We start from the raw sequence: 26,259 nt of genomic DNA on the forward strand, positions 1-26,259 counted from the left end.
GCAGCCCGCTGCAGTTTCTCTTAATCGCCGATTATGAGGACGACCCCAACCCCATAGCCACCCTTGAAAACACACCAGAAAACTCGGCCATCAACGATAGCCCAAACCATCTTTTTTCTTTATCTGTTGCTGCATTCTATGGTATTTCAAGTCGCCAAGCACTTCGTGTGACTGGTTATATCAACAACCACCCTGTTCAGGTCTTGATCGATAACGGTAGCACCTACAACATCATCCAACCGCGTCTCGTCAAATTCTTGAAATTAAAGTCGCAGGATATTACCCCGTTTTCGGTTATGGTTGGTAACGGCGCCTATCTTCAATGTGAGGGTATGTGTTCTTCACTAAACTTATCATTGGCGATACTGAATTTAAGATCCCTGTGTTTATTTTACCCGTGGAAGGAGCAGAAGTAATCTTAGGCTGGGCTTGGTTACAATCCCTTGGACTCATAATGGCAGATTATTCAATTCCCTACATTTCTTTCAACATTGGCCCAAAGGTGGTTACAGTGAAAGGTGAGACCCACTCAAGCCTAATTACACCAAACTCTCTTCACAACCTAATAACCAAAAATTCTATCGCCTCCCTTCACGCAATATATTTTCACTTCACACCACCAGAGACTTCCCAACAACAACAACAACCACTACACCATCATGATGCCATCGTTCGCCAATTACTCCACAAATACTCGCACATATTTGCCACACCCTCCAAGCTACCTCCTAACCGCACTCAGGACCACCACATACCTACCCTTCCGTTGTCAAAACCGGTCAATGTTAAACCCTATCGCTATCCCCAATATCAAAAAGAAATTATGACCCGTTTGATTACAGAAATGCTCAAAGATGGATTAATCAAGCCAAGTACCAGTCCATACTCATCCCCGGTTTTATTAGTACACAAAAAAGATGGGTCATGGCGTTTCTGTGTCGATTATCGCGCTCTAAATGCAATCACTATCAAAGACCGCTTTCCGATTCCCACCGTCGATGAACTGCTCGATGAACTACATGGTGCCACCATTTTCTCTAAGATAGACCTCACTGCCGGGTACCATCAAATCCGATTAGCGGATGAAGACACCCATAAAACTGCTTTTAAAACAGTCGATGGACACTATGAATTTCTCGTGATGCCCTCCGGGCTTACCAATGCCCCCTCTACCTTTCAGGCTACCATGAATGACCTATTTCATGATGTTCTTCGTAAGTATGTGCTTGTTTTCTTTGACGCCATTTTAGTTTATAGCCCATCACGAGACATACATTACCAACATCTATACTTTGTTTTTGAACTGTTGGCTGCTAATAATTTTTTTGCAAAGCTCTCAAAATGTACATTTTCAGTGGACTCTGTTTCTTACTTGGGTCATGTGATATCGGCCGAAGGTGTCCGAGCAGAACCCGATAAAATTCAGGCCATTCAGGATTGGCCCACCCCTACATCCATGACAACACTTCGTGGGTTCCTTGGGTTAACTGGATATTACCGAAGATTTGTTCACAATTATGCTTCTATTGCTGCCCCAATTACCGACATACTCAAAAAGCCATCATTTCAGTGGAATACTGAAGCAAACACAGCGTTTCAACAACTTAAATCAACAATGGTCTCCCTTATCACACTCACCTTACCAAACTTTAACCGACCATTTGATGTCACCACTGATGCATCAAACATAGCTATCGGTGCTGTTTTGTCCCAGGCCGATCGCCCCATTGCTTTCTTTAGCAAGAAAATGTGCCCACGTATGCAAGCAGCAAAGAATATTGGTACAACACATCTTAATATTATTTGACTACCGAAGGAAAAAACTTGATCATGGCCATGTGCAAAGAAGGGCAATCTCGTTTCAAATCTAGTGATGGTCTCCTTTATGATGGCACTCGCTTATTTATGCCGCCTTGTCCAAATATTCGTTCACTGCTGCTACAAGAATACCATTCTTCTACGGTTGGGGGTCACTCGGGTATTAATGCTACTTGTAAGAGGATTTCCTCATTTGTTAGCTGGCCTAAACTCAAGACAGATGTCACTTTTTTCATCCAACATTGTGCTACTTGTCAGCAAGTCAAGTATCCGACACACAAGCCATATGGGCTGCTGCAACCATTACCAACTCCTTCTACAGTTTGGCAGGATATCACTATGGATTTTATCACACACCTACCCGTCTCGCAAGGGAAATCAGCCATTTGGGTTATCGTTGATCGATTCTCCAAGTTTGCACATTTCATTCCTTTACCTCCCAAATATGGAGCTGTCACATTAGCTACCTTGTTCCTTCAAAACATTTATCGCTTACATGGCATGCCTAAGTCCATCATCACTGATATCGTGATCCAATCTTTCTTAGTAACTTCTGGAGGGAGCTTTTCCAGCAGATTGGCACCAAACTGAAATATTCAACGGCTTACCATCCTCAATCTGATGGTCAAACTGAAGTCGTAAACCGTTGTCTTCAAGGTTACCTTCGGGCATTTGCAAGTGATGAACCACAAACTTGGAGTCGTTACCTATACCTTGCTGAATATTGGTACAACACGTCTTACCACTCGGCTATCAACATGTCCCCATTTCAAGCTCTTTATGGGAGACCAATTCCTGATGTGCATCACTACACTGCTGGTGACTCAAGTACTCCTTCCATTGATGCTTCCATTCAGGAGCATGAGCGTTTACGTCGGTTGCTTAAGAACAATTTGCAGCGTGCTCAACAGCGAATGTCTTCTCTGGTCAACACTCATCGCTTGGATAAAGATTTTGCTGTCGGCGACATGGTGTATTTGAGATTGCGGGATTACAGACAACATTCAGTGGCAAATCGTTCAAGTAAGAAGTTATCTAAGCGTTTCTATGGTCCTTTTAAAATTGTGGAACGGATTGGACAGGTTGCATACAAGTTGGAACTTCCCTCTTCCTCCAAGATTCATCCAATTTTTCATGTCTCATTGTTGAAACAAGCATATGGAGACCCTGAGCCCGTTCCGTTACCAGATTTTTCTTTTGATGAGAAACACATGGTAACACCACTGGAGGTATTAGACCATCGCACGTATGATGACCAATTGCAAGTTCTCATAGCCTGGAAAAATAAAACAAGGGAAGAGGCCACGTGGGAATTTTTTGCTGACATTCAATTGCGATTTCCACTGTTTGCTACTGAAATCAAATCAATCCTACAGCTCGAGGACGAGCTGTTTTTCGAGAGGGGAGCAGTTGTTACGGGCCAAGACAATTGTCAGTCCACACTTAAAGAGAGGCCCAAACGAATTAAAAGGAAGCCTGCCAAATTAAGAGAGTAAATTGGCATCTTTTACTCAGTGTCACGTGTTAGTCTTTTACTTGTTCTTCCTGTTTTATAGGAGTAATGGAATTAGTTTTATTAAGTTATTAGTGGAGTCATGAATAATAGTAGTGGAGTCATGGTAGTGGAGTCATGATAGTGGAGTTATGGTTAAAATTAGTGGAGTCTGGTAGTTAGTTATGCTTCTATTTAAACAATTGTACTTTTCATTTTTAAGGATATGCAGAAAAATTGTTCCAAAATATCTCGTCTCTTATTCTTATCTTTCTTGGAGTTTGGCCTGCTCGAAAAATGGATAGGTTTACGGAGAAAACCTACAAACTCCCAATGATAAAACCCGTAGAGTGGGTGAGACTCCAAAAACAAGAGAAGAAGATAAAGATTAAACTTTCATAAATTCATTCATCCTCCATACGAAACACAATGGCTATATTTATAGCCTTGATTACAAACAAGGAATTGAAATAAACTACCACTTAGTGGAACCTAAAACAAGGAGTACGTGTGACAACTTAACTGCCTATTTGACCGAGTAAACAAACTACTACAAAATAAAAGTAACACAACAAAAATAAGTTAACATTAACTAATTAACAAGTAAAACATATGTAGAGATATATTCATGGATGGTTCTTCACTTGGGCACGTATCAACCACCACCGGTATAACATACTTATATCTTTGTTTCTATATTATATATATATATACACACACACATGTAACATCATGCCCATTTAGGTAGTGTTGGTTCAAGCCCCAATCTCAAACTCACGTACTCCGTTGTGTATATATATAAATGTTCAGAAGAAAAAATTGAAGAAATCTTTACTTACTGCATATTTCATTATATTCCAAATACACGGCCTATAAATAGGCATACACATACATGACTTTTAAAAAGAAACTTTCAGCTAATTAACCTATTTAAGGATGTGCACCTAAAGAATCGGATAATACTAACTACCAATATACTCGTATTTAACAGGAGTGCACCTATGGAACAGGATAATACAAACTACCAATATCCCACGTTCACATTAACTATCAAACCCGTTTTCAATGGGTGAATTTATAGGGCCGGGATTAAGATGCTATTAGATCTGATAGACATAAATAAATTTAAATGAAACTCACCGATAGCAATCTCTATATATATAATTCAAAAGGATTTCTTCGCATTTTCTTTATTTGATATGTTGGAATTGTTTTGTGATTTGTTAATTGTTTGAAGCCATCTTACTTTTGTAATTTGGTGATATAGTAAAGCTTAGCATATAAAAACTAACTTGATGTGTATTCATTTATATAGTGAGACTGTGTAAAATCTTGGAGGGAAAACTATATGTATGAATTTCAAAGTTGCTTATTTTTCTGATTAGGTAGTTCGTGATACTATGTCCATTTCTTTTTTTACAGGGTTTATTGAAATTACTAAGTGTAATTTAATTCAGCACATGCATTTATCACATTAACTAAGAGATAATATTGGAGTCTTAATACACCAGTGTATATCCACTTTTCTTATATACTCGTAGTTTACAAAAAGTAGTAGGGAAGGAAATCTAAAGGACGCATGTTTTTTACCATTCAACAGACTATAAGATAAAGTCCTTAATAAAAGGAAGAATTTATAAGGCCATGATGAATTAATTTATTAATCCAAGGGATCACATTAATTTTGAGTGTCACTGTGGCAATTAATATATATAATACCAGATAACCAAGATGATTTTTTTGTGAAAGGTGAATTTCGCTGAAAACTTCATGTCGCGATTCGACAGCGAGAGGTCTAGCATACGTTGTCTTAACCGAATCCGCACTAGAAAGCTCCCTCAAAGTAGAAATGTCTATTTCAAAAACCCGATGGGGGGAAAACCCCAACTAATCTGCCCGAAGACACGATGATTAATAGGAGTAAACCCTGCCCCTTCATATTTGAATCTGGGTAAACCCAAGCCAAGCCCTCATAAAGGGACTTCCTTATGTCCTCCCCAAGGCTTGAACACAAGACCTCATGTATGGGGGGATGGTCTTTCAACTATTGAGCTAATGCTCAAAGACAGATAAACAAGATGATAGTTTGGTTTTTTGGCTTCTAAATAATTTGTAAGTTTGGTCCATTTAATTTGATATTTTGTACATAAGTTCTTAGATGAGTTTTTAACAAGATTTGGTATCACTTTATTCTCTTTATTTCATTCTCTTCAATAAAAATATAAACGGATGAGGTTTTGTTATTACCTAAGAAATGTGAGTCTTGTGACTCTAACGTATGCGACTTCACTGGATATCCCCACGGTCACTTTCGAATAGGATGCATGGTTAAGGCGAGATATATAGTTTAGGCCACTAGTAAATGTAAAATGTTTTGTAAGTCGGTTCTGCTACTCGTCGTTGGAACCAACTTTGGTATATAAGTGTAATCTCTGTTAGCTGATACACACCTTTTGATTTAATAAACACAAGTTTTATCTCTCAATATATTTTCTCTTTATCGTTTCAATATCAGAAGCAACGATCTTCAGTAGTCTTAAAATTCCGATCAAAATTTTGGCAATCATTTCAAGTCTTAAAGTCTACTTATCGATGTGAACCACTTGCTTGATCTTTTTGATTATGTATGAAGTTTATAATCTAGAAAAATAGGTTTTGAAGCTAAAAACTAAGATAAAAATTTGACCGTCGCTATCACCAACGGATTATTTACGGATTTTTTGATTCCGTAGGTAATCCGTCGGTAAAATGATAATAGATAAATTAATTACAAATTTAATAAAATGATAATCCGAGTCACTTAATTTGTTAAATCCGTCGGTAAATATACAATATTAATTAAATAAAAAATAATTAAATTGTATATTCTGTCGCTAATCCGTCGGTAAATTTTGTATGTTTTTGACAGATTACCCACGGATTATCTCCGTCGCTAAAACTGTCGCAAATCCGTCGGTAAATCTATCATAAACTAACTCATAGTTGTAAAACAACGTTACGACGATCTATCTGTCGGTAAATCCGTCGGAAAGTGCGACGGATTTTTTCCGTCGGTAATTTGGTAGGTAAAGCCCAGTTTTCTAATAGTGATTTATGATAATTATTTTTGAAAATTCACAAACATTGGACAAAAGATGGTGGGTCAACCCAGCTTGACCAACTCTTTTCGATCTGCACTAAAAAGTTACACGTTTTGAACCATATTTGCATGACACTGTGTTTTTTGGAATGTGTAGCTGAAGACAACTAATCGTTGGGAAGATGTGATGGATTATATATGATATCTACATTTGAGCAAAAACGTTGCAGAAAAGTTACATACACAATCTCCTGATAGAACGGGTCAAGCTAAAAGTAAGTCTCTAACTCCAATATCTAATCCCTTTGTACTTGGGTTTAACGTTTTCTTCATCCGTAAAATACTTAAAATATAACAACAATGGAATACAAATATGTGGAGAACTTAATAAATTACTTAGGGGTGCTTGGTTGGAAATTTTAAAAGATAAGGAATTATAATGATAATCTTTGAAAGTTCTTGTTTAAATATCATGCAATTAATCATTATAGAGTATGAGAAATACTATAATTTGGGGGTTAGAGTGTTAGTAATGTTCACACCACCACATCAAAGTGGTGTGCCGCGTCATTGACAAATCTTCACCACATTACAATCACACTAAAACCACATTATATTTGTAACAATAACCACACTACATCATATTATTTTTACTTCTTAATATTCTGATGTAACACAATCATTATATAAATAAAACACTATTATATAAATAAAACATTATATAGTAAATAAATAACATATAACTGTAAAAATAAAAATTTTATAAAGCTACAAACCAAAGCTCAAATAGGTACACTTTTAGAATAATAAATGAATATTGTAATTTGTAAAGATATGAAAACTTCAAGCTTTAAAATATAAATTAGATTTAATGATTGAAAAAATATAAAAAAGTTATCATCACTTTCGATCACTTTTCTTCAACCTCATAAACACCGTACGTAGCTTGAAATTTAAAAATTTCAATAACTACACAATACTCAAACAAAATCAACAATAAAAAAATTGAACGACCCATATTTTACCAACGCCGACACACCAACGCCGAATTCCACACCACAACGACCCCACAACCAGCCCGATGCGGTACACGACACCGGCATCGTGATCTTCAACGCCAACCACCCACCGCCATTACAAACGCTCTTATGGGAATCATTATATGATAACCGTTTCTTATTTCTACATTCCTTAGTATTATGATGTTATCATTACCTGCCTTTCACCTTCTCATTCTTCATTTTTAATCAAGCATCTCCTTAATATTCATGAATAATCCATACAAGTGAATGAATTGGTGAATTCACTTCTTAGCTTCCAGCTCCAATATAAAGCAGAAATTGAGGGTATAGTTTGTTGGATGCATGTCAACTCTTCTTTATAGACAACTTTTGCCCCCCACCTTACATCATTATGTGGAAAAGAGGTTGAGGACAATTCAAAGACAAGATTACCTTGGGTCATATGAAACCAATCTTCACCTTCAAAATCATTGTCTTTGCCTCCATGGAACTCCTGGAACAAACTATATGGTATATACCCAATCCACACATTCCAATCAGCTTCTTCAGTTTCATTAGCTTCTTCGATTTCATCAGATTCTTCGATTTCATTTATATCATGTTTGAATATCAAATTTATATGTGTATGTCGAAGTTGGAATGGCGTTGTTGAAACAAAACACACTGCAAACCCAACGATTTCAGCTTGCCAATTGGGAGGTAACTTCAATGCTATCTTGCGCCCATCTTCTTGTTCTTGGAACCAACTTGGAATATTGCTTCCGGGAATATGGATCATCAAACCACCATCATTTGCTGCCCACCTCTATATCCAACAACCATAATAGCTCGGTCAGCATCTAGCGAAATCGGAACAAAAACTTGTAGTACGTATAGTTATTGGTTTTCCAATTAAAAAAGTAATGACATGTGTTCTTAGAGTATGGTTTAATACACCAGCGTGTCATCGACATATTGGTGCTAATCGGAATAATTTAAACCACTTAGAATCATGTTTTCTCATCTAATCTAATCTAGTACTCGTATATCTATATACTTGTTTTTATATCTATATACTTATTAAAACAGTAAGAATCCGAATGATCTTAGAGATCCTACAATTCAAATCTATTTTATAATATCCACACATAAGCCTTAATCCTATGTGGCATTTTTATAATTTTTTGCCAATAATTTAATTATGTAACAAAATGAAATAAAACCAAAAAATCCAAGATATTATTTAACGTGAGATATTTGTTTTCTTTGACAAATATTTTATTTCCCTCCTCTAATTGTTTTAGTATTAATCTGATATTAATCATATATCTATGAATGTGATATTAGCTACTCAAAGAAACGCACTTTTGAAGTTTCGTATGAGATATGCAAATTCCGTTTGGTTTTTTCTCCTATCAACATCTTTATGATTTTTTTTATTTCTCATTTCAGCTTAATTTGTATTAACGCTTCTATTTGTGAACTCGAGTTTTACCTTTCTAGATGTCATTTATTTGGTTATTTTTATCTCAATATGAACAATTTCTTTTTTAGATAAATATTGTTGTGTTAGCATTCTGATTTAATCTTGATTGACATAAACTTTTTATACCAATGTCACCATTTTTATACTATTTGTTTTTGCAAGTAATTTTGAGTTTTAAATTACTATAAGGCGATTTTACTTTTTCGAAAAAACAAACATGAAGACATTTTGAATTTAACTTAAATTTGAATAATAGATTTGTTTTTTATAATCTAATTGTAATTTTAATTTGGTTTATGTTTAAAGCTTTTCATCTTGTACGAATTTCATTATTTGATGACTTAAATTCTACTAAAGTATTTTATTTTGAATGAATGTGATGAAATTCTAATGGATTACATATCAGTTTGCAAAAATAATACGAGTAGTTGTTATGGTCTTACCTTACATTACACTTTAATTTAATTTCATGTTTATTAACATTGCATGAAGTATAATATGTGGTATTAAATATGAATATTTGATGATAACACGTTATTGTCCTAAAAGGCTGGTATAGCTTATAATCGATTAATTAATAGTTAAATAATAACAGTTATATTTTGGATTTATATATTTCATTATATATAAATATTTCCATTACCTATAAATATAGATTTGTATATACCTGCTTAAAATACAAGTTATAATTGTTACAAATTGTTATTTATACTCATATAACTAAACAACATGAACAACTTTTTTAAACAGCCGCACATCGTGCGGATAAAAGACCTAGTATATAATAAATGAGAAACTACATAGTAAATGAAAGGTTTGAATTCATAATTATATTAGTTTAGACCTTAATATAAGTTATAATTTTAATTAGAGACTTTAATATTAAAATGAGTAACTTTAATTTTAAATACCCTTTTTTTAGAACAGCAAAGGCCGGACTACGGGTATCCGGACTGGATATCGAGGGCCTACTCGATCCCTTCCCCCCGCCCGCCCCACCCGGTAAATTTAACTCGCAAGCCAAGAATATTGGCTAGTAACAATGCTCGAGATGAGATTCGAACATGTGACACTTGTTACAACATCCGGGGTGTCCAACCACTGCGCTAGCAAGTCAAGGACAATTTTAAATACCCTTAATCCTTCTTAATTTATAAATATATATAAAAAAAACTTTAATTTTAAAATGAAAAACTTTAGACCTTTGGCTAAGTTTTAGCTTTTAATTACAGTCATTAGATCAAAATGCTGATGTCATATACCTTTTAAAACTTTGTAAAATTTAATGTTAATTTAATAAATTCAATTATATGTCGTTAATTATAATTTTTTTTTAACATTTTATAATTATAGAAAGTAATTAAGTTAATGATATAATTATGGAAAGTAACTCCTAAATTTTATATTGTCTTTTCTAAAGTCACTTTTCTAGTATTTTTTTTGTTATTATTTCAAATTCTTATAAATCTTTTTATTACATAACGTAATAAATATTGGTTATAGTTATAACTTTTATAAGTATTTGGCTTTACATCATTAATATATTATGACATTTAAATAAAAGATATATTTGATATGTATATGGTGATAGAATAATCAAAAGATAAACAATTATAAAAATGACATTGATGTTGTCATTATTAATTTATTTATAAATTAAAATTTTTAATAATCATTATTATATTAGTATATATATTGATATGTATAGAAAAAGTCTTATTAATTTACACCTTTTTTTTTGTTAACTTCTACAATTTACACTTCCGAGTCTCACTAAATATTTAACTTATCGTTATTACATTTTGTATTTTATTATATTTTTGAGTTAATTACAAGATTGGTTCCTGTAGTTTGTACCTTTTTGCAATGAGGGTCCATTTTCAATTATCGTTGCAATGGGTTCTCTACTTTGACTATTTTTCGTAAAATTGGTCAATTTTTGACGGATCCATTATGAGAGTCGTAAACTATGCACGTAACAGACACGTGCAAGCTAGGGCATTTACGTAATAGATGAATAGGATAGATGAATAGTTAAAGAAAGTTTTTGTTGATGCAATGATAAAGACCAAAACTTTGGCTTTTTGTTTCCTTTGGCTGCTACACCTACACACACCACCTCAATAATTCTTTTCTAATTATTAGTTTATTGCTCATAATACCATCAAATCTATATCTATATCCATCCATCTACCTTCACTACTCTTAGTCGCATCAGATCTATATCTATACATCCATGAGATCTAGATCGATCGAGATCTATATCCATCCATATAATATTATATATATATATATATAGGAGAACAATCAAATAAGAACAGTATTAAAATAAGAACAGTGAGAACACTTAAAAAACATCATTTTGATGCATTAAAAGTCCATAACACTAACATAGTGCATAACTAGTTATCATTATTTAAGTGTTTAATAACCTATTGATCCGTCAAAATCTAAAAAATCACGTTTTTTGGTGGATGCATTGTTTTGAAGAATATGTATCCAAAATGGATGCACAAAACAAAAAACATGATTTTCTTGATTTTGACAGGCCAATGTGTTGTTAAACACTTAAATAATGATAATTAGTTATGCATTATGTTAATTTTATGAACTTTTAATGCATCAAAATGATGTTTTTTAAGTGTTCTCACTGTTCTTATTTTAAGACTATATCTCTTTTCTTAATAAAAGAGGATCCCAAAACAAACACCCTTCAAGAAATTGCCACGTGGCAGCTGGCCCATATCTTTTCAAAATCCCTCACACAAACCGTCCCCCGTTTCTTTTCTCTTATCTTTTTTCTTATTTCCTACTTCTTCTTATTTTCTTTTATTTTCTTTTAGATCCAAATTTTTAATCTATATGAACATGACATCTGGAAAAAATATTTTATGAATTATCTAATATATATTTCGGATCATTGTTTATCATCATCGATGTTGTACTAAGATTCAAAGGTCTATTTTCACACACTATTTGGATCTCAATCAATGACGAACGGAAGTAAAATTGCAGGTTTTATGCGATAATGTAAGTCAACCTATATGTATCTATCTATATTATGGATGAATTATGGATAAAATAGGGTTAGTGTAATGATTTGATTGGGAAGGTAAAAAACCCTAAATTTTGGGATGATATAAATTTTGTTCATTTGTAATTGTCAACCGATTGACAAACAAATTTGATGTTTAAATCATTTCAAATTTCCTTCTAACTTCAATCTAGGGTTTTTCCATACGCTTTGGTGCTGCATATTATTCTCATATGTTGTAACCAACTATTTAATTTGGATCCATTTGATTTGATGTTCAACAGAAAGAACATTCTCAAGGAAGGATATCAAGATAAACTGCAATACTCCCCCCTTCAATACTTAATCGGGTACTTTTTAAATTTTTATAAATAATATTGAGTAGCTTAATGATTATAAAACTGACATTAAAATGGTACAAGTATATTAACGATATTATTGTATCAAATTGTTTTGAGATTCATCTTTAATCAGTTAAGTGGTTCATTCTTCCACCAATTTATATATTCTTTCTGTATGAGAATTTATTATTTAATGTATTATGTTATATATTGATGTATTCTATCAATTAGATTTTGTTTTCTTTATTGACAAATTCATTGTTGAGTGAAAACCAACTATGGCAAGTGTACCAAAGGTGTGACAGTTCCTTCACTTGTGTCGTGACTTTGAATTTGAAACACATCAACTTGAGTCGAGCCTTTCTGTTTGTTTTTGCTTTAGCTACTCCTTTGCTCTATTAACGTTTGTAAGAAGCCTATTGCTATGCTCCTGCCAAATGTATTAGATTGTTGCAGCAAATGTTAAATGACAAGTCAACGGTCTATGAGTACAGATGTACCTTTAAAATTGAAGTATTAGTTTTGGGAAAATATGATGAAGAAAATCGCTCACTACACCAATAAAGTGATTTATTCTCTGTGTGTAATTTGATTTTGGTATTTTAATTGATTGCACTATAATAAGGTTAAGATTTTTGAAATGCTTATGTCCATTCTAGAGCCTTCCTACTTTAAAACACGGGTTAGTTTGAGTAATCACAATGTGCTAATTACGTTTATGTTGTACAGTTTGCAAACTTACAAACATGTATAGCAAGCTAAAAATGTTCTGGTTATCTTTTAATGCCTTTATATGCTACCAATTAAAAAAAAATAGCGTCAACGTTGACGATATCTAAATCATGAGGTATATGTTTTGTGGTTCTTGCTTTTATTCTAAACACATACTTTCATTGTATCATAGTATCATATCTTTTATAAGTTGGTTCATATCCCAAATCAAGAGTTATAGTCATTTTAAAGGGAATAAAAACTATACTACAAGGCTTAAGATTTTTATGTATTGTCTAAAGAGTGGACGCTTAAAATTTTGACTAATAGTTTGACATATGAATAGAAGCAGCAAAATAAAGTTCCTTATGGTCCTCTCGCCACCATATTTGGCTATGGATCTCATTGAGAAACTTTTATGAAATTGCCACTTTTAATATCATTCTAAGTAGTATCGGGATAAATATGTTGCCTTTCGAAAGGTTTTGTAGGTTCTCTATCGATTATGGAATTACTAAAATTACTGTTATGTGAGGAAAAAGTATGATAATTGCTTTGGGTGAAACTTCTATGATTGATTATGACCTGTTTTGGATGCCGAAATGATTGACATAAGTGATTGCTATATGTTGGCTTTTAATAGTGGAGTTGGTTTTGGGTTGTGGGATCATGGTGAGGAGAGTAGAAACATATATACATGCCACACGTACCTTAGCACGTTTTTAAGTATTTATATATGTGATTAATTTGGAACGATGGATGTGGAAAACATCTAATTCCATGCTTTGTTTGAAATGGTTTATATAAAGTTGTCATGGCATCTTAGATGGGTAAACATCTATATCTTCTTATATTGATGGTAAATGATAAAGAACGAGGTGATTTCTCACACGTAATGTTGGTAACAAAGCAAACGTTATGTAGAGCATGCTAAATCATAATGTTGTATATAAGTTAATTGTAAATTTTGGTTCATAAAAAACTAATCAGTGCCTATTTCATTTTTTTTTTTTGTTTTTAATTTCTATGCAGCATTTGTAAAAGCCAGAATTCACCCAAGCAAATTGGAATGTACGTGAAGAACAACACTTGGCTCCTGCGTATTTTTATAAGAATGAAGATTATCACGTTACAATTGTGAGCTTCTGTAAACGTATGCTCATAACAATCACTGGTTTCCTTGTGGTTGGTATAATAATAGAATTAGAATAGACTGTTATTAAGTTTATAGGATGAGCCGATTAACCTGATATTGGTATCCACCTAACTATCCAATTTCGTTCTTGACTCAACATGCTTGGGAATGTAATCATCTTTTAAAACTTGAAAGTACACATGACAACATGAAAGCTAACATGAGTTTTAGTCATCTATGTGTTTCATATTGTTTTTTATAATTTATCTTATGGTTCGTCTCACTTTCATATATATGATATAAGCAATGTATAAAAGTAATATCAAAGTAAGAAAGTTTAATATTTTAGTTTGTTAATCATGCCCGGATAATCATCCGGGTTAATTAGCTAGTATATATATATATATACCACCTCTTCGTCTATCTTTCAAAACTCCCATGAATCAAGGGACCCCAGCTACCATCACCACTCTTAGTCACGTCAGAGGGGACCTGTGGTGCCGTGGTGGTTGTACAGTAGTTGACAGTGGTGTGACGACAATGCTATCTATTTTGGGTTCAGTATTTGAAGTGGGAAATCATTAGGATTTGAGTTTGATTTTTAGAAAAGGTTATGTTGATGTTACAAAAGGCACTTATTATTATTATTTTCATATTAAAGTTTTCAGATGATGAGATTATGTTAGAGAGAAGAAAGGGATCTAAGACAGTGTTGTCACTTGACTATCTACAACGTATAATATGTATGTATATAGTTTCTATTCCAGAAAAGAATATGTATTCATGAAAAATTAGTTAGTTGATTAGATGAGAAATCAAAGTAGATGTAAGTCTATATGTTTTTGAGTATTTCTTTATTGTTGTATATAATTTAATGGATGGATATTTGAACATTGTAAATGTTTTTTGTTGTTATAACAAGAAATATTTTTGATTTTTTGGTGTAAAGCAAGCTAATAGATGATAGAGTTAAATGCCCCTCCACGTGTCCATCAGGTGCACAGTTAACGACTCTCAACGTTAAAAGTAGGTCAAATTTGCATAAATAGTTAAAATAGGGACCCTCATTGCAATGATAAAAGTTTAAAAGTTATATAACATCAACATTTTGATCAAATGACTCTAATTAAATGTTAAGCTTTATCCAATGATCCAATTTTGATTAAGACCGAAACCTATGTAATTGAAAGTGGGGTCTAGTTTAAGTTGTCAAACAAATGCTCTGGAAAGAATAACCATTAGTAGGGATATAGATGGAGTCTCGCTCAATAAAGAGAGTTATAGATTTGTAGAACAGGAGAAGAGCGCCTTGACTTTCTATTTTAAAAACTAAAAAAAGTAATTTAAAAGTGTTATTATAAATTTTTAAAAATCAAACTTTTAAAAATCAAAAAAGTGATTTAATGATCCAAACAATTTAAAAATCAAAAAAGTGATTTAAAAACTACACGTATTAATATAAAATTTAGGAGTTAGTTTTCATACTTATATCACTAAAATAATTATAATTATAAAATGTAAGAATTAGTTTTTATATTTAATTAAACTCTAGAAGTTTAAAAAAATATATAACATCAACATTTTGTTCGAATTATTTTAATTAAAAATTAAATTTTATCCAATGATTCATAACTTTTTCATTTTGAGATAGAGATAATTATGTATGGACAAGACTATAAAAGAGTGAAAAAAATCCTTCCCGGACAATTTAAACGCAATATAACTTAATGTGGGAATGTGACTGAATATTGAAAGAAAATTTGAATCAGTATTTATGCTATAAAGACTAGTACGGTACTCGCGCAATACGGCGGTGTTGTGGTGGCAACGGTGTGGTGGTTACTGTTAGTGGTGGAGACGGCGTCAAGTGTTGTAGATAATTGATATAAAGATAATTGATAAAAGGTTAATGGAGATATTTTGGATAAATGACTGATATTATATATATATATATATATTGCCGTTAGAGATGAGATACAAAAATAAACTTAAGTTTTAATTTGAGCCGTTGAAAATCAAATCAGATTTAATCATAGCCATTGAAAATCAAAGTCAGCCTTACCTATTTTAGATAAAGGAACTCTTAAGTGTTATTTAATACATCATTTCTAAATCATACTAATTACTTATTTTTATTTAACTAAACTAACAAGTTACAAACGGATTATGGATTCCAGGATTTCTAGCCCATTAATTCAAACTACATTTAAATATTTAATATTAAACACCAACCTTTTTAAATAGTTACAACATAGACTAGAAACATGATTGCGATCTAATTTTCTATACTACTTTGTTAACCCCCTCCCCTTTTAAACTAAAAGTAAAAAAAATAACATCCAATGTCGTCTTTTACGATTTTAGGTCCCAATACCTCAACAGTGTTTGGGAGGTTAAAATGTAGACAACCTTATCCCTACCAAGACGATGTACAGAGACTGCTTTTATGTTATATTTAAAGATAGAAAATGACATTCAACCTTGCAAGGGATGAGATTAGAACCCATGACTTCTATCATTTTTTCAAGTATTAATGTAAAAGTAATTAATTTAAAAGTATTAGTGTAGTTATTATGATTCGGGGGATGTATAATTATCTAATTAAAAGTATTATAGGTTTATTATTTGAAGATGAAAAAATAGAGTTGATTGTTGAGGGCATATTATTATTATTATTATTATTATTTTTAACTTTATTATTATTTTTTTTTTATAAAAACACTTTCATTAGAAATAAGGATTTACAAGAAATTGGTGGGAAGCCGATATACTATCTGGGCTCCCAATTATTATTATTATTATTTTATTTCTTTATTATAAACAACGTTTATTGAAATTTTTAAAAAAAATTTACAAGAAATTAGTGGGGAGCCGCGATACTATCTGGGCCCTCACTCCTCTAGCTATAGCAAAACCAATCCTATTAAATATATGAGCAGCCGAACGTGCTCCAATGTCTTGAGTCACAGAGAACTTTCGGATCCGCTTCAGGATAGTAACAACATCCTTTTCAAGTTCCTCTAAAGAAGAGAATGAGAAGGGAAGAAATCCATAACCAATATCCGCGCACTTAGACTTATATTTGGCGCGTTTACGTTGTGCAACGTCAACCACCGCGCTGCCAGGCATAAAGTCAACCATACTAGTCTGCGTCAAGGGTGATGAACCTGTCAAATCAACACATACATCAAGCCCTCCATCCCACGAGTAAAGCAACATGTCAGCAGGACGTAAGGGGATGTCTCTATCTCCCCTAAGACCGATATCAACTTCTCTACGAGCCGAAACCCCAGATCGAGAACAAATGTCAAGGAGGGTGTCACGCACCAAGTTGTGCCGGTGTTGTTTATTATTATTATTATTATTATTATTATTATTAGGGATAATGATACCGGAGTGTAACCAACTATGACCAAAAGGTTACGTAATGTAACCAACTAATTGACTAGCTATGTAGTGTAACCACCTTTGTTTTTTGGGTTATGTCATGTAAGTTACCGGCTACTTCAAGTTTACATCCGGTTAAGCCAAAAATAAAGTTAGGGATAATGGCACCAGAGTGTAACCAACTATGACCAAAAAGGTTATGTAGTGTAACCAACTATGACCAAAAGGTTATGTAATGTAGTGAACTACTCGATTAACTATGGAGTGTAACCTCCACTAACAAAAATAAAGTTATAAAATTATTCATGTTTTTTGCTTCTTTTATCTTCTTCATTTCATCACACAGACTATGCAACACAACCCAAAATGAGAATCTAAGCCTAAATATATTAACCGACCTGATTTATCATATCATTATCAATCAATATATCTTTTTCTATCTATCACTATATATCTATATCTATATCTATATAAATTTCTCCTTCGCCGTCGTAGACAAATGTTTCACCACACCGATTCATTCTATAATATTAATCACCACACTATACCATGATCAGATACATGGGTTTTGCTTTATTGGATTCCACAACTATTGTTAAACATCCGAATGGCAATGGCTCAACGAAGGATGCAAAAGATCAAAAAAAGTCCGATCATGTCGTCGGAATCTGCCGATGTTCTTCACTGATATAATATATAGTGACCAATATATAAAAATAAAAGTGGTGTATTTGATGGAGAAAAGATGTGTGTGTATATATATATATATATATAAATATATATAATTGTTTTTACAAAATAATTAGAATAATATATATATTCTTAATCTATGTGACACCTGACCCTTTTTTTCAATAAAAAAAGAATAAAAGTAAAAGTGGTAACCGACAACTTGTTTCCCATCCGGTTGCTTACAATACATAACCCAACAAACAAAGTTGGTTACACTACATAGCTAGTCGAGTAGTTGGTTACATTACATAACCTTTTGGCATGGTTGTAAATCTCAGTTATCTCGGCCGATATATCCCCAATATATCGCTTATCGGTGGTCGACCGAGATGATATATTCCCGATATATTCCCGATAAATCCTATATGTCTCCGATATATCCCTGATATATCGCTTATCGGTGGTCGAGCGAGACGATACCGAAAAGCGATATTTACAACCTTGCCTTTTGGTCATAGTTGGTTACACTCCGGTGCCATTATCCCTTATATTATTATTATTATTATTATTATTATTATTATTATTATTATTTATTATTATTATTACTACTAGTACTACTACTACTACTACTACTACTACTACTACTACTATTATTATTATATTATTATTATTATTATTATTATTATTATTATTATTATTATTTCACTCGATATAAAAAACTAAACCTTTTACATGAAGTTGGATGAGAGCCTAGATACAAGTTGTGCTGCCACTCTTTTTGGAATACAAAAACATAACCAATGAAAAATATAAGTACCACTCCTAGCATTATTTGAGTGAATACTAGAAATAGACTTAATACGTGAAAGTATGTATAAGGCATCTTTATCGAATTTCCTGAATGCTGCCACTCTTTTTTGAATACAAAAACATAACCAATGAAAAATATAAGTACCACTATTAACATTATTTGAGTGAATACTAGAAATAGACTTAATACGTGAAAGTGTGTCTAAGGCCTCTTTATCGAATTCCCCGAATGTAGAGAAAGCGAATGGTATAAATTTGTATCTGTTGCCCTCACATTTTGATACATACTTCCTTTTTTTCTTCTCCACGACGTTGTGTAAGGCCATCCCGGGTTATTATTATTATTAGTTTATTATTATTATTATTATTATTATTATTATTATTATTATTATAACCGTATAATATAAAATAAATAACACCTATATTAGTTTGATAACTAGATTAATAACCGATCATCGACTCAGTTACAAAGTAAACTATACAAATAGCTTTATATAAGATAAAAACTATAATAAATATAAGTATAATTATAATGGGTTTGAATTGGTGGGTTGAAAATACTTAACCCGAACCTGATCAATCTGTCAACCCAAACCCAAACCCAACCACGAACCCAATAAATTGAGTTGGCGGGTTATATGGGTTAGTGGGTTGATTTCAGGTCATATAAGTAGATGAGTTGGTTTGTGGGGGTGGATTAATAGGGATTTTTCGAGAGTCATGAGTTTGATTTCATACATGCGTATAATTTAGTAATAGGAATTGATTATAATGTCGTTCTAAAAAAAACGGTTGGTGGGTTGATTTCCGGTCATGGGTTGGTGGGTTGCGAAGTGTTAGGTCAAAGGAGTTGGTGGGTCGACCTACAATTAAATTTATATAAATTTAGAATATTTTTCGGTTGGCGGGTTGATCTGTTAACTCAAAAATTCAACTCGACCCCTTCCAAAAAAATTAGGTGGGTGGGACAAAGAATTGAGATTTCACAACCCTAACTCGGTTTTTAGGTCAGTTTCAAATCGATTTAATGATAACCCTTATTTTTATACACTATAAGATGTATATTTCTTACATTATGTGATAAATTTATAAGTTTACTTTGTAACCCGGTCATCGACTGGGTATTGATCTAGTTGTAATTTAATCATAATGGTATTTTAGATAATTCCTTCATAACTTTTAAAGAGAGAGTTGTTTTATTTATTAAATAGTATAAAAATATAGATTAGGTGTATAAGGAATTAGGATTAAGAAATAAGGGTATTTTAGAAATAAAAAAATGTTGAATTTCCTAAAATAGAAGAAATCAATATGTTTTATAAGGGTTTATAGATAACTTATAATTAGTCAATTTACATGCTAAAAGTTTTGAATAACTTAATAAATAGTGTAAAACTAGATTTAGTCACATGGACAAAGAAGAATAATGATATTTTCAAAATAAAATAAGTTATTAAGTATCTACAAATAAAAAAACACTTATAAGAAAAAAAAAACTAATAATTTAAATTTAAAAAATATAAATGAAAACAAAATAATATTATATAAACCTGAAACAACAAGCTAATAATATCAAAAATAAATCAAATAATTTTTTTTTAAAAATAAAAACTCTATGACGTATCACCTAGACACCTACCCATTGTAATAACCATAAGAGTGAATCCCGTACCGTATTATTATCAAAAAGAAAATATGAAATATGTTTTTGTTATAAATATTAATAAGTAAAATAATTATAAAAAAAATCACATTCCAAACACATTCCAAAAAAATGAATAAAGCCCATTTTCATGGTTCCATGTTTTGATTATTATTTTTAGATTATTTTTATTTCCTTTTTTATAATAAAAAACATATCTCAAAAATAACGGTAATAATAAATTGATGAAGGTGATAGGTTATAAAGTTTTTATTAATTAAAAATTGATTTGTTTTTTATTTTTTGAGAATGAGTTTTTATTAAAAATAAACATTAAAATAAATAACTTAAAAAACAAAAAAGTATATTTTATTAAAAGATTAAAATAAATAAATGAAAAAACATCTATTAAAAACAAATAAAGTATACGTATATTTATGTGTTGTTAATGAATAAAGATTATTATTATAAAAGTAATTACACTTTTGTTCCTCTTTACAAGAAATTAACGAAATCACTCTTTAAGTGGATGGACTTAAAAGCCAATAGATGACTGTCAGTTTTAGGTACCATACGAGTAGAATTTTGAAATTTTAGGTATGGCCCGAGTGGAGATTCAAAAAATTGTACCAAAAGGGTAATCTGTAATTGGATACCTTTAAAAACCATTAGCCCATGATTAATTTAGTTATACCGTTCTTTTAATGATTTGTATTTTTTAAACAGTCATTCGGGTACTCGACCTCAGGGGGGACGCTACAGCGTATAATGGTGGAGACCTACACCTACTTTGGACCTACTTTGGACTATGAGACGTAAACCATAAGCCGTTATAAGTGATTCAAGGGAAAAACCTTTAGGATATGTCACTCTAGAGAGTAAAACCAGGGATGACTCTAGTCATGATCTAGCCTATTTATTGTATGATTTGTTTTAAATATGGTTTTAGACACAATTAATTCATAATCTAGACACAATTAATTCGATAACTTTAACATAAATGAGAAAAGCTGACCTTAATAAGGAAAGATTGGTCCAACATCTTATCCAAATATCTTACATTCTCTTCATCTTCTTCTAGCAGTTTTGGGCAATCTGAGATCTCCACCCTATTCAGAGACTTGTACTCTTTTGACAGATCTTCAAGCTTTTCCAATAACAAGCAACTTTCTACTATCAATACTTGTATTCCTTGTGGGAGGCCATGTAAAGATTGAAATTTCCAACAATCCCTGATGAGGAGGAGTTTAAGACTAGAAAGATGGGAGATGCTTTCAGGTAATTGGATCATTGTGGAGTTGTCAACTAAATGTAATTCTTCCAAGGATGAAAGTCCATGCAGATTTATGGGGAAATATTTGTCTCTAAAATCACCATAAAGATATAACTTTCTTAAGTAACAAGAACTTGTCAAAGCATATATATGAATAGAGTCTATGTGAAGCTCTTCCATACTTTTCATGCTTTGAAAATCATCTGGCACTATCCCGGATGTCCATGAACTATAATTACGGCAAAGGGTGTCGAAACGCCTTAACTCCCAAATTGAGTTTGGAAGATTTACACAGCGATTGAGATTCAAGTAGCTTAGATTAGACAGATATATTATTGATGATGGCACTTCTTCTATTTCAAAACCTTCCTTGCTTTGAAAAACATCCGACAATATCCCTGGTGTCCATGAACAACAATTAAGTCTAAGGGTGTTGAGACGCTTTAACTCCCAAATTGATTTTGGGATGTTCTTAAGACTTTCACAGTAGCTAACATCCAAGAGGCTTAGATTTAAGAGATATCTTATGGACAATGGCACTTCTTCTATATTAGGACAACCACTAATATCTAATTTAGATAGATTGACCATACATGGAGAGAATTCTGGGATTCTATGAAGAGAATCACACGAAAATAGATTGAGGGTCTCCAAGGATTCCATGTGGAGCATGGATGGGAGACACTTGAGTTTAGAGCACCGAGTCATGTCCCAGTAAAGAAGCTTTTTCAGACTCCCAACAGACTCATCAACCTCCACCAGATTTTCACAAAATGACAAATCCAAACTCTCAATATTTGGTGTCCCTGAAACATCTGGAAACCTTGTTATGGATTTACACCATTGAAGGTGAATGAACTTCAAGCTTGAATTATTATACAAAGAAACTTCGGGTGCTAAATAAGAGAGTGGTCTCCATATACTATACACCTTTCTACCGTTCCATAAATGCTTGATTTTGCCATCCACCATATGAAGCCCTACAAGCTTACTCATATGTTCCATAGGCACAGAAGAGAATGGGTATTCTGCCCAACACAACCATCGTAACTGAGTAGGGAGAAAGCTAGGTTCAGAAGAAGTGAATTTTCCGTTACAATCCAGTACCCGAAGATTCCTCATGCTTTCAAAAACTTTAGCACTCACACTCTGGTTCAAGTCAACATCATGATTCCATGGCATCACTATGCCCTCGACTAGTTTTAGTTCCTACAGGAAATGAACGTGGAATTAACTTAGATGTAGGTGTACTCATTTTTAAAACTACAATATTATATACATTAATGAGTAAATGAAGAGAGCTATATTACCTTCTTGCTTGAACTATTTATTAAATCCCGGGTCTTTTCGAGTTCCCATAGCCTGCTATTCGGAGCAGTTGCTTGAACTACTTTCTGAGCCATTTCTTTTATGAGATCATGCATATCTAGTGTATTGACTGATGAGATGGTTACAAGAGATTTTTCAACAAGAACGCTAATCCCTATGACTGGGTCAAAACCAAAGCTATCAAGTATTCTAGTAACACCATCTACATCTTTTCCCTTGTAGAAACATGCAATGTCTAGGAATATTTGTTTCTGAGAATCATTTAGATAATCAAAACTCAACTTCAGTGTGTAAAAAACCTCAGCACTTGGTGTTTTTGCTAGTGTATCCAAGGCACTTCCCCACACACTTACTTCTCTTCCACATAAAAAAGAACCTAAAACTTTTAAGGCTAGTGGGAGACGATGCGTATAGTTTATTGCACGATTGGTGAGATCCATATACCCATCTGGAGGGCTACTTTTCCTAAAAGCATGCCTACTGAAGAGCTCAACAGCTTGATCTGCACGTAAAAGAGCAGGTGTGTAGTTGTCGTTAGCATTAGCATATGATAACAAATGCTGATCCCGGGTGGTGATAATGATTCTACTTCCCGGACCAAACCACTCACGTGTTGAGGCTAGGAGCTCTAATTGCTTGACATCATTCACGTCATCAAGCACAAGAAGAACCTTCTTTCTGCAACATCTTTCTTGTATTATTTCGGCTCCCTCATCACAATCCTTTATCTTGTACCCATGACGCTCCCCTAGAATATCACTTAGAAGTCTTTCTTGTAAGGTGCACATATCGCTTTTACTAGAGCTATTCTCTCTAACGTCATTAACAAAACTACTACCCTGAAATTTATGAGCAATTCTCTTAAACAAGGATCGGGCAATAGTTGTCTTACCGATCCCACCCATTCCACATATCCCCACAAATCGGACCTCTTCAGCTGCCTCCATCTTCAATAATAATATTAAGGCATCAACACGAGGCTGTATACCGATTAGATGGTTTTCCCTACTACCACCACGAGGTTGTATATCGGCTAATATCTCTTCAACAATCTTGCTTATAAATGCCGATTCACCCCTATACATACGTACATATTATACGAGCATTAATTTATTGATTGGTATTAGCAACATGATTGAATACCTACTAGTATATAAAAGAGATTTACCCATAGTTAGGCAAGATATGTTGTCCAGATAAACTACCAGCTGCAGTTAAAGCATTCTTCCACTTGTTCACTTTATCCATCTCTCCATCCTTAAACTTGCCTTCAGCTGCAGCTGCGAAATCTCCTTTCTGTTTACGAACATCAGACGGGTTGACATGGTAGAACACAGGTAACACCTTCTTCTGACCACCCATCTGATCATGGCATTCCATGATGTGGGAAAGCTCTTCTAAACACCAAGAAGAGTTGGCATAGTTTTTAGAGAAAACTACAACAGCCCACCTTGATTCTCCGATTGCTTTCACAAGCTCTTCTGAGATGCGCTGTCCCCCACCGAGCATCTTGTCATCTTTGAAGGTGTGAATACCTTTCAGAGTTAGAGCAGCAAAAAGATGATCAACAAAGTTATTGCGGGTGTCTTCACCCCTGAAACTCAGAAAGACATCATATGTCCATCCTTTTCTACTTGGTACAACACTTGAAGAAGAAGCATCCATTGAATTGAATTGAATTGATGTGATGTGATCTGCAAAGCTAGCTCAAACAGGCTGAACTGGATCGATGTTGTTTGTTTTCGGTCACCTATAAATTTAAAGGCCGGATCTTTGGTCAACTTTGAGGCCTTCACCTTCAACTTTTATGAAGTTTCGAGTGGGTTTCGTATAATAATTTTATTTCTAGCAAATCTAGTATATAATATTTTATGTTTGTATTGAAAGATCGGAGATAGACGAATTGTTTTGTTAAAATCTTGATTCCTGACTATTAATTTGGATTGTTGTTTGTTAAAGTTCACATGATCTTTTCGGTACGTTTAACCTTTAAGAACTTTCGTGGTCTTGTTTATACATTCTATATTATTATCTATACATAAATAAAATATTAACGACTATATCATTTCATTGGTTTAACAGGTTTTGGTTTTCAACGAGGATGACTTAATTGGTTTAAGAATTTCGTGGTTGGGTTTCCTGTAAATTAGTATTAATTAATATGTTTAAATAAAATATTAACGGATGCTATATTTGAAACTTCCTATAAGTAGAGGTTTTCAACGTGTATGACTTAATTAATTCATTAGTTTTAAGACGTTTCGTGGTTGGTTTGATTTAAAAAAGACCTCACCATACAATGAATCAGCCCTGCATAACAATCCATCGTATTAGAGATTTAAGAGTAATTACTGGTATTAATAGAAAAACTTCATATACTTTGTGTAAATAGTTAAAACCAAAACCTACGAAAAACATCAAGAATAGTTAAAACCAAATATTTAGTATAGTGTATTTTAGTAGTTAATTGTAGCATAGTGTATTTTAGTATATAATGGAGACCCAATATTTAAATTAACAGACAGGTATTAAATTATTAATGATTCTCAACAACATTTAAATTATTTTAGTATATAATGGAGACTCAATATTTAAATTATTTATGATTCAACAACATCTCCGTGTGATTGAGACTATGTTTTTGTACGGTTGGTTAATGACATGGAGCTGAAGTATGAAATGCAATTTAATAAATTGACGATTTATAGTTAATTACTTTTTTCCATAATGACTTTGGTAAGACTTTTAAGATAAATATTGAGAAAGTCCGTGCTCGGTATGAATGTTGTAGTGCGTCTCAAAGGGAGAGGACATTCAAAATTCACGGCATGGATAATTATATATATTTTGCTGACATGCATGTTGTAGACCGGCTAATTAAACACAATTTTCGGTACGAATAGTTTCATAAACCATTAAACTTGAAAGGCAAAAATAAGCATAATAATTAAGAGCTGCTGTGTTAAGATGACATGTGAGCTGAGGGGAGATTTTATGCGTAATCATCATATTTTACTTGTCGAAAAGTTAGACACTCACACTGTAGTTG

General features: G+C 32.8%; 1 protein-coding gene across 1 annotated transcript; it reads right to left on the minus strand.

Moving 5' to 3' along the window:
- Positions 1-7,299: 7,299 nt before the first annotated feature.
- On the minus strand, positions 7,300-24,875 carry LOC122604183 (disease resistance protein Roq1-like). Its single transcript, XM_043777080.1, has 6 exons — positions 24,379-24,875; positions 23,192-24,287; positions 21,649-23,090; positions 16,978-17,503; positions 7,844-8,216; positions 7,300-7,358 (listed from the first exon to the last, which is right to left on the minus strand). Exons 1-6 carry the CDS (start codon positions 24,873-24,875, stop codon positions 7,300-7,302), a joined length of 3,993 nt encoding a protein of 1,330 aa, XP_043633015.1.
- Positions 24,876-26,259: the final 1,384 nt, after the last annotated feature.

The sequence above is a fragment of the Erigeron canadensis genome, chromosome 6 (assembly GCF_010389155.1).
Source record: "Erigeron canadensis isolate Cc75 chromosome 6, C_canadensis_v1, whole genome shotgun sequence".
In the NCBI taxonomy this organism is placed as follows: Eukaryota; Viridiplantae; Streptophyta; class Magnoliopsida; order Asterales; family Asteraceae; genus Erigeron; species Erigeron canadensis.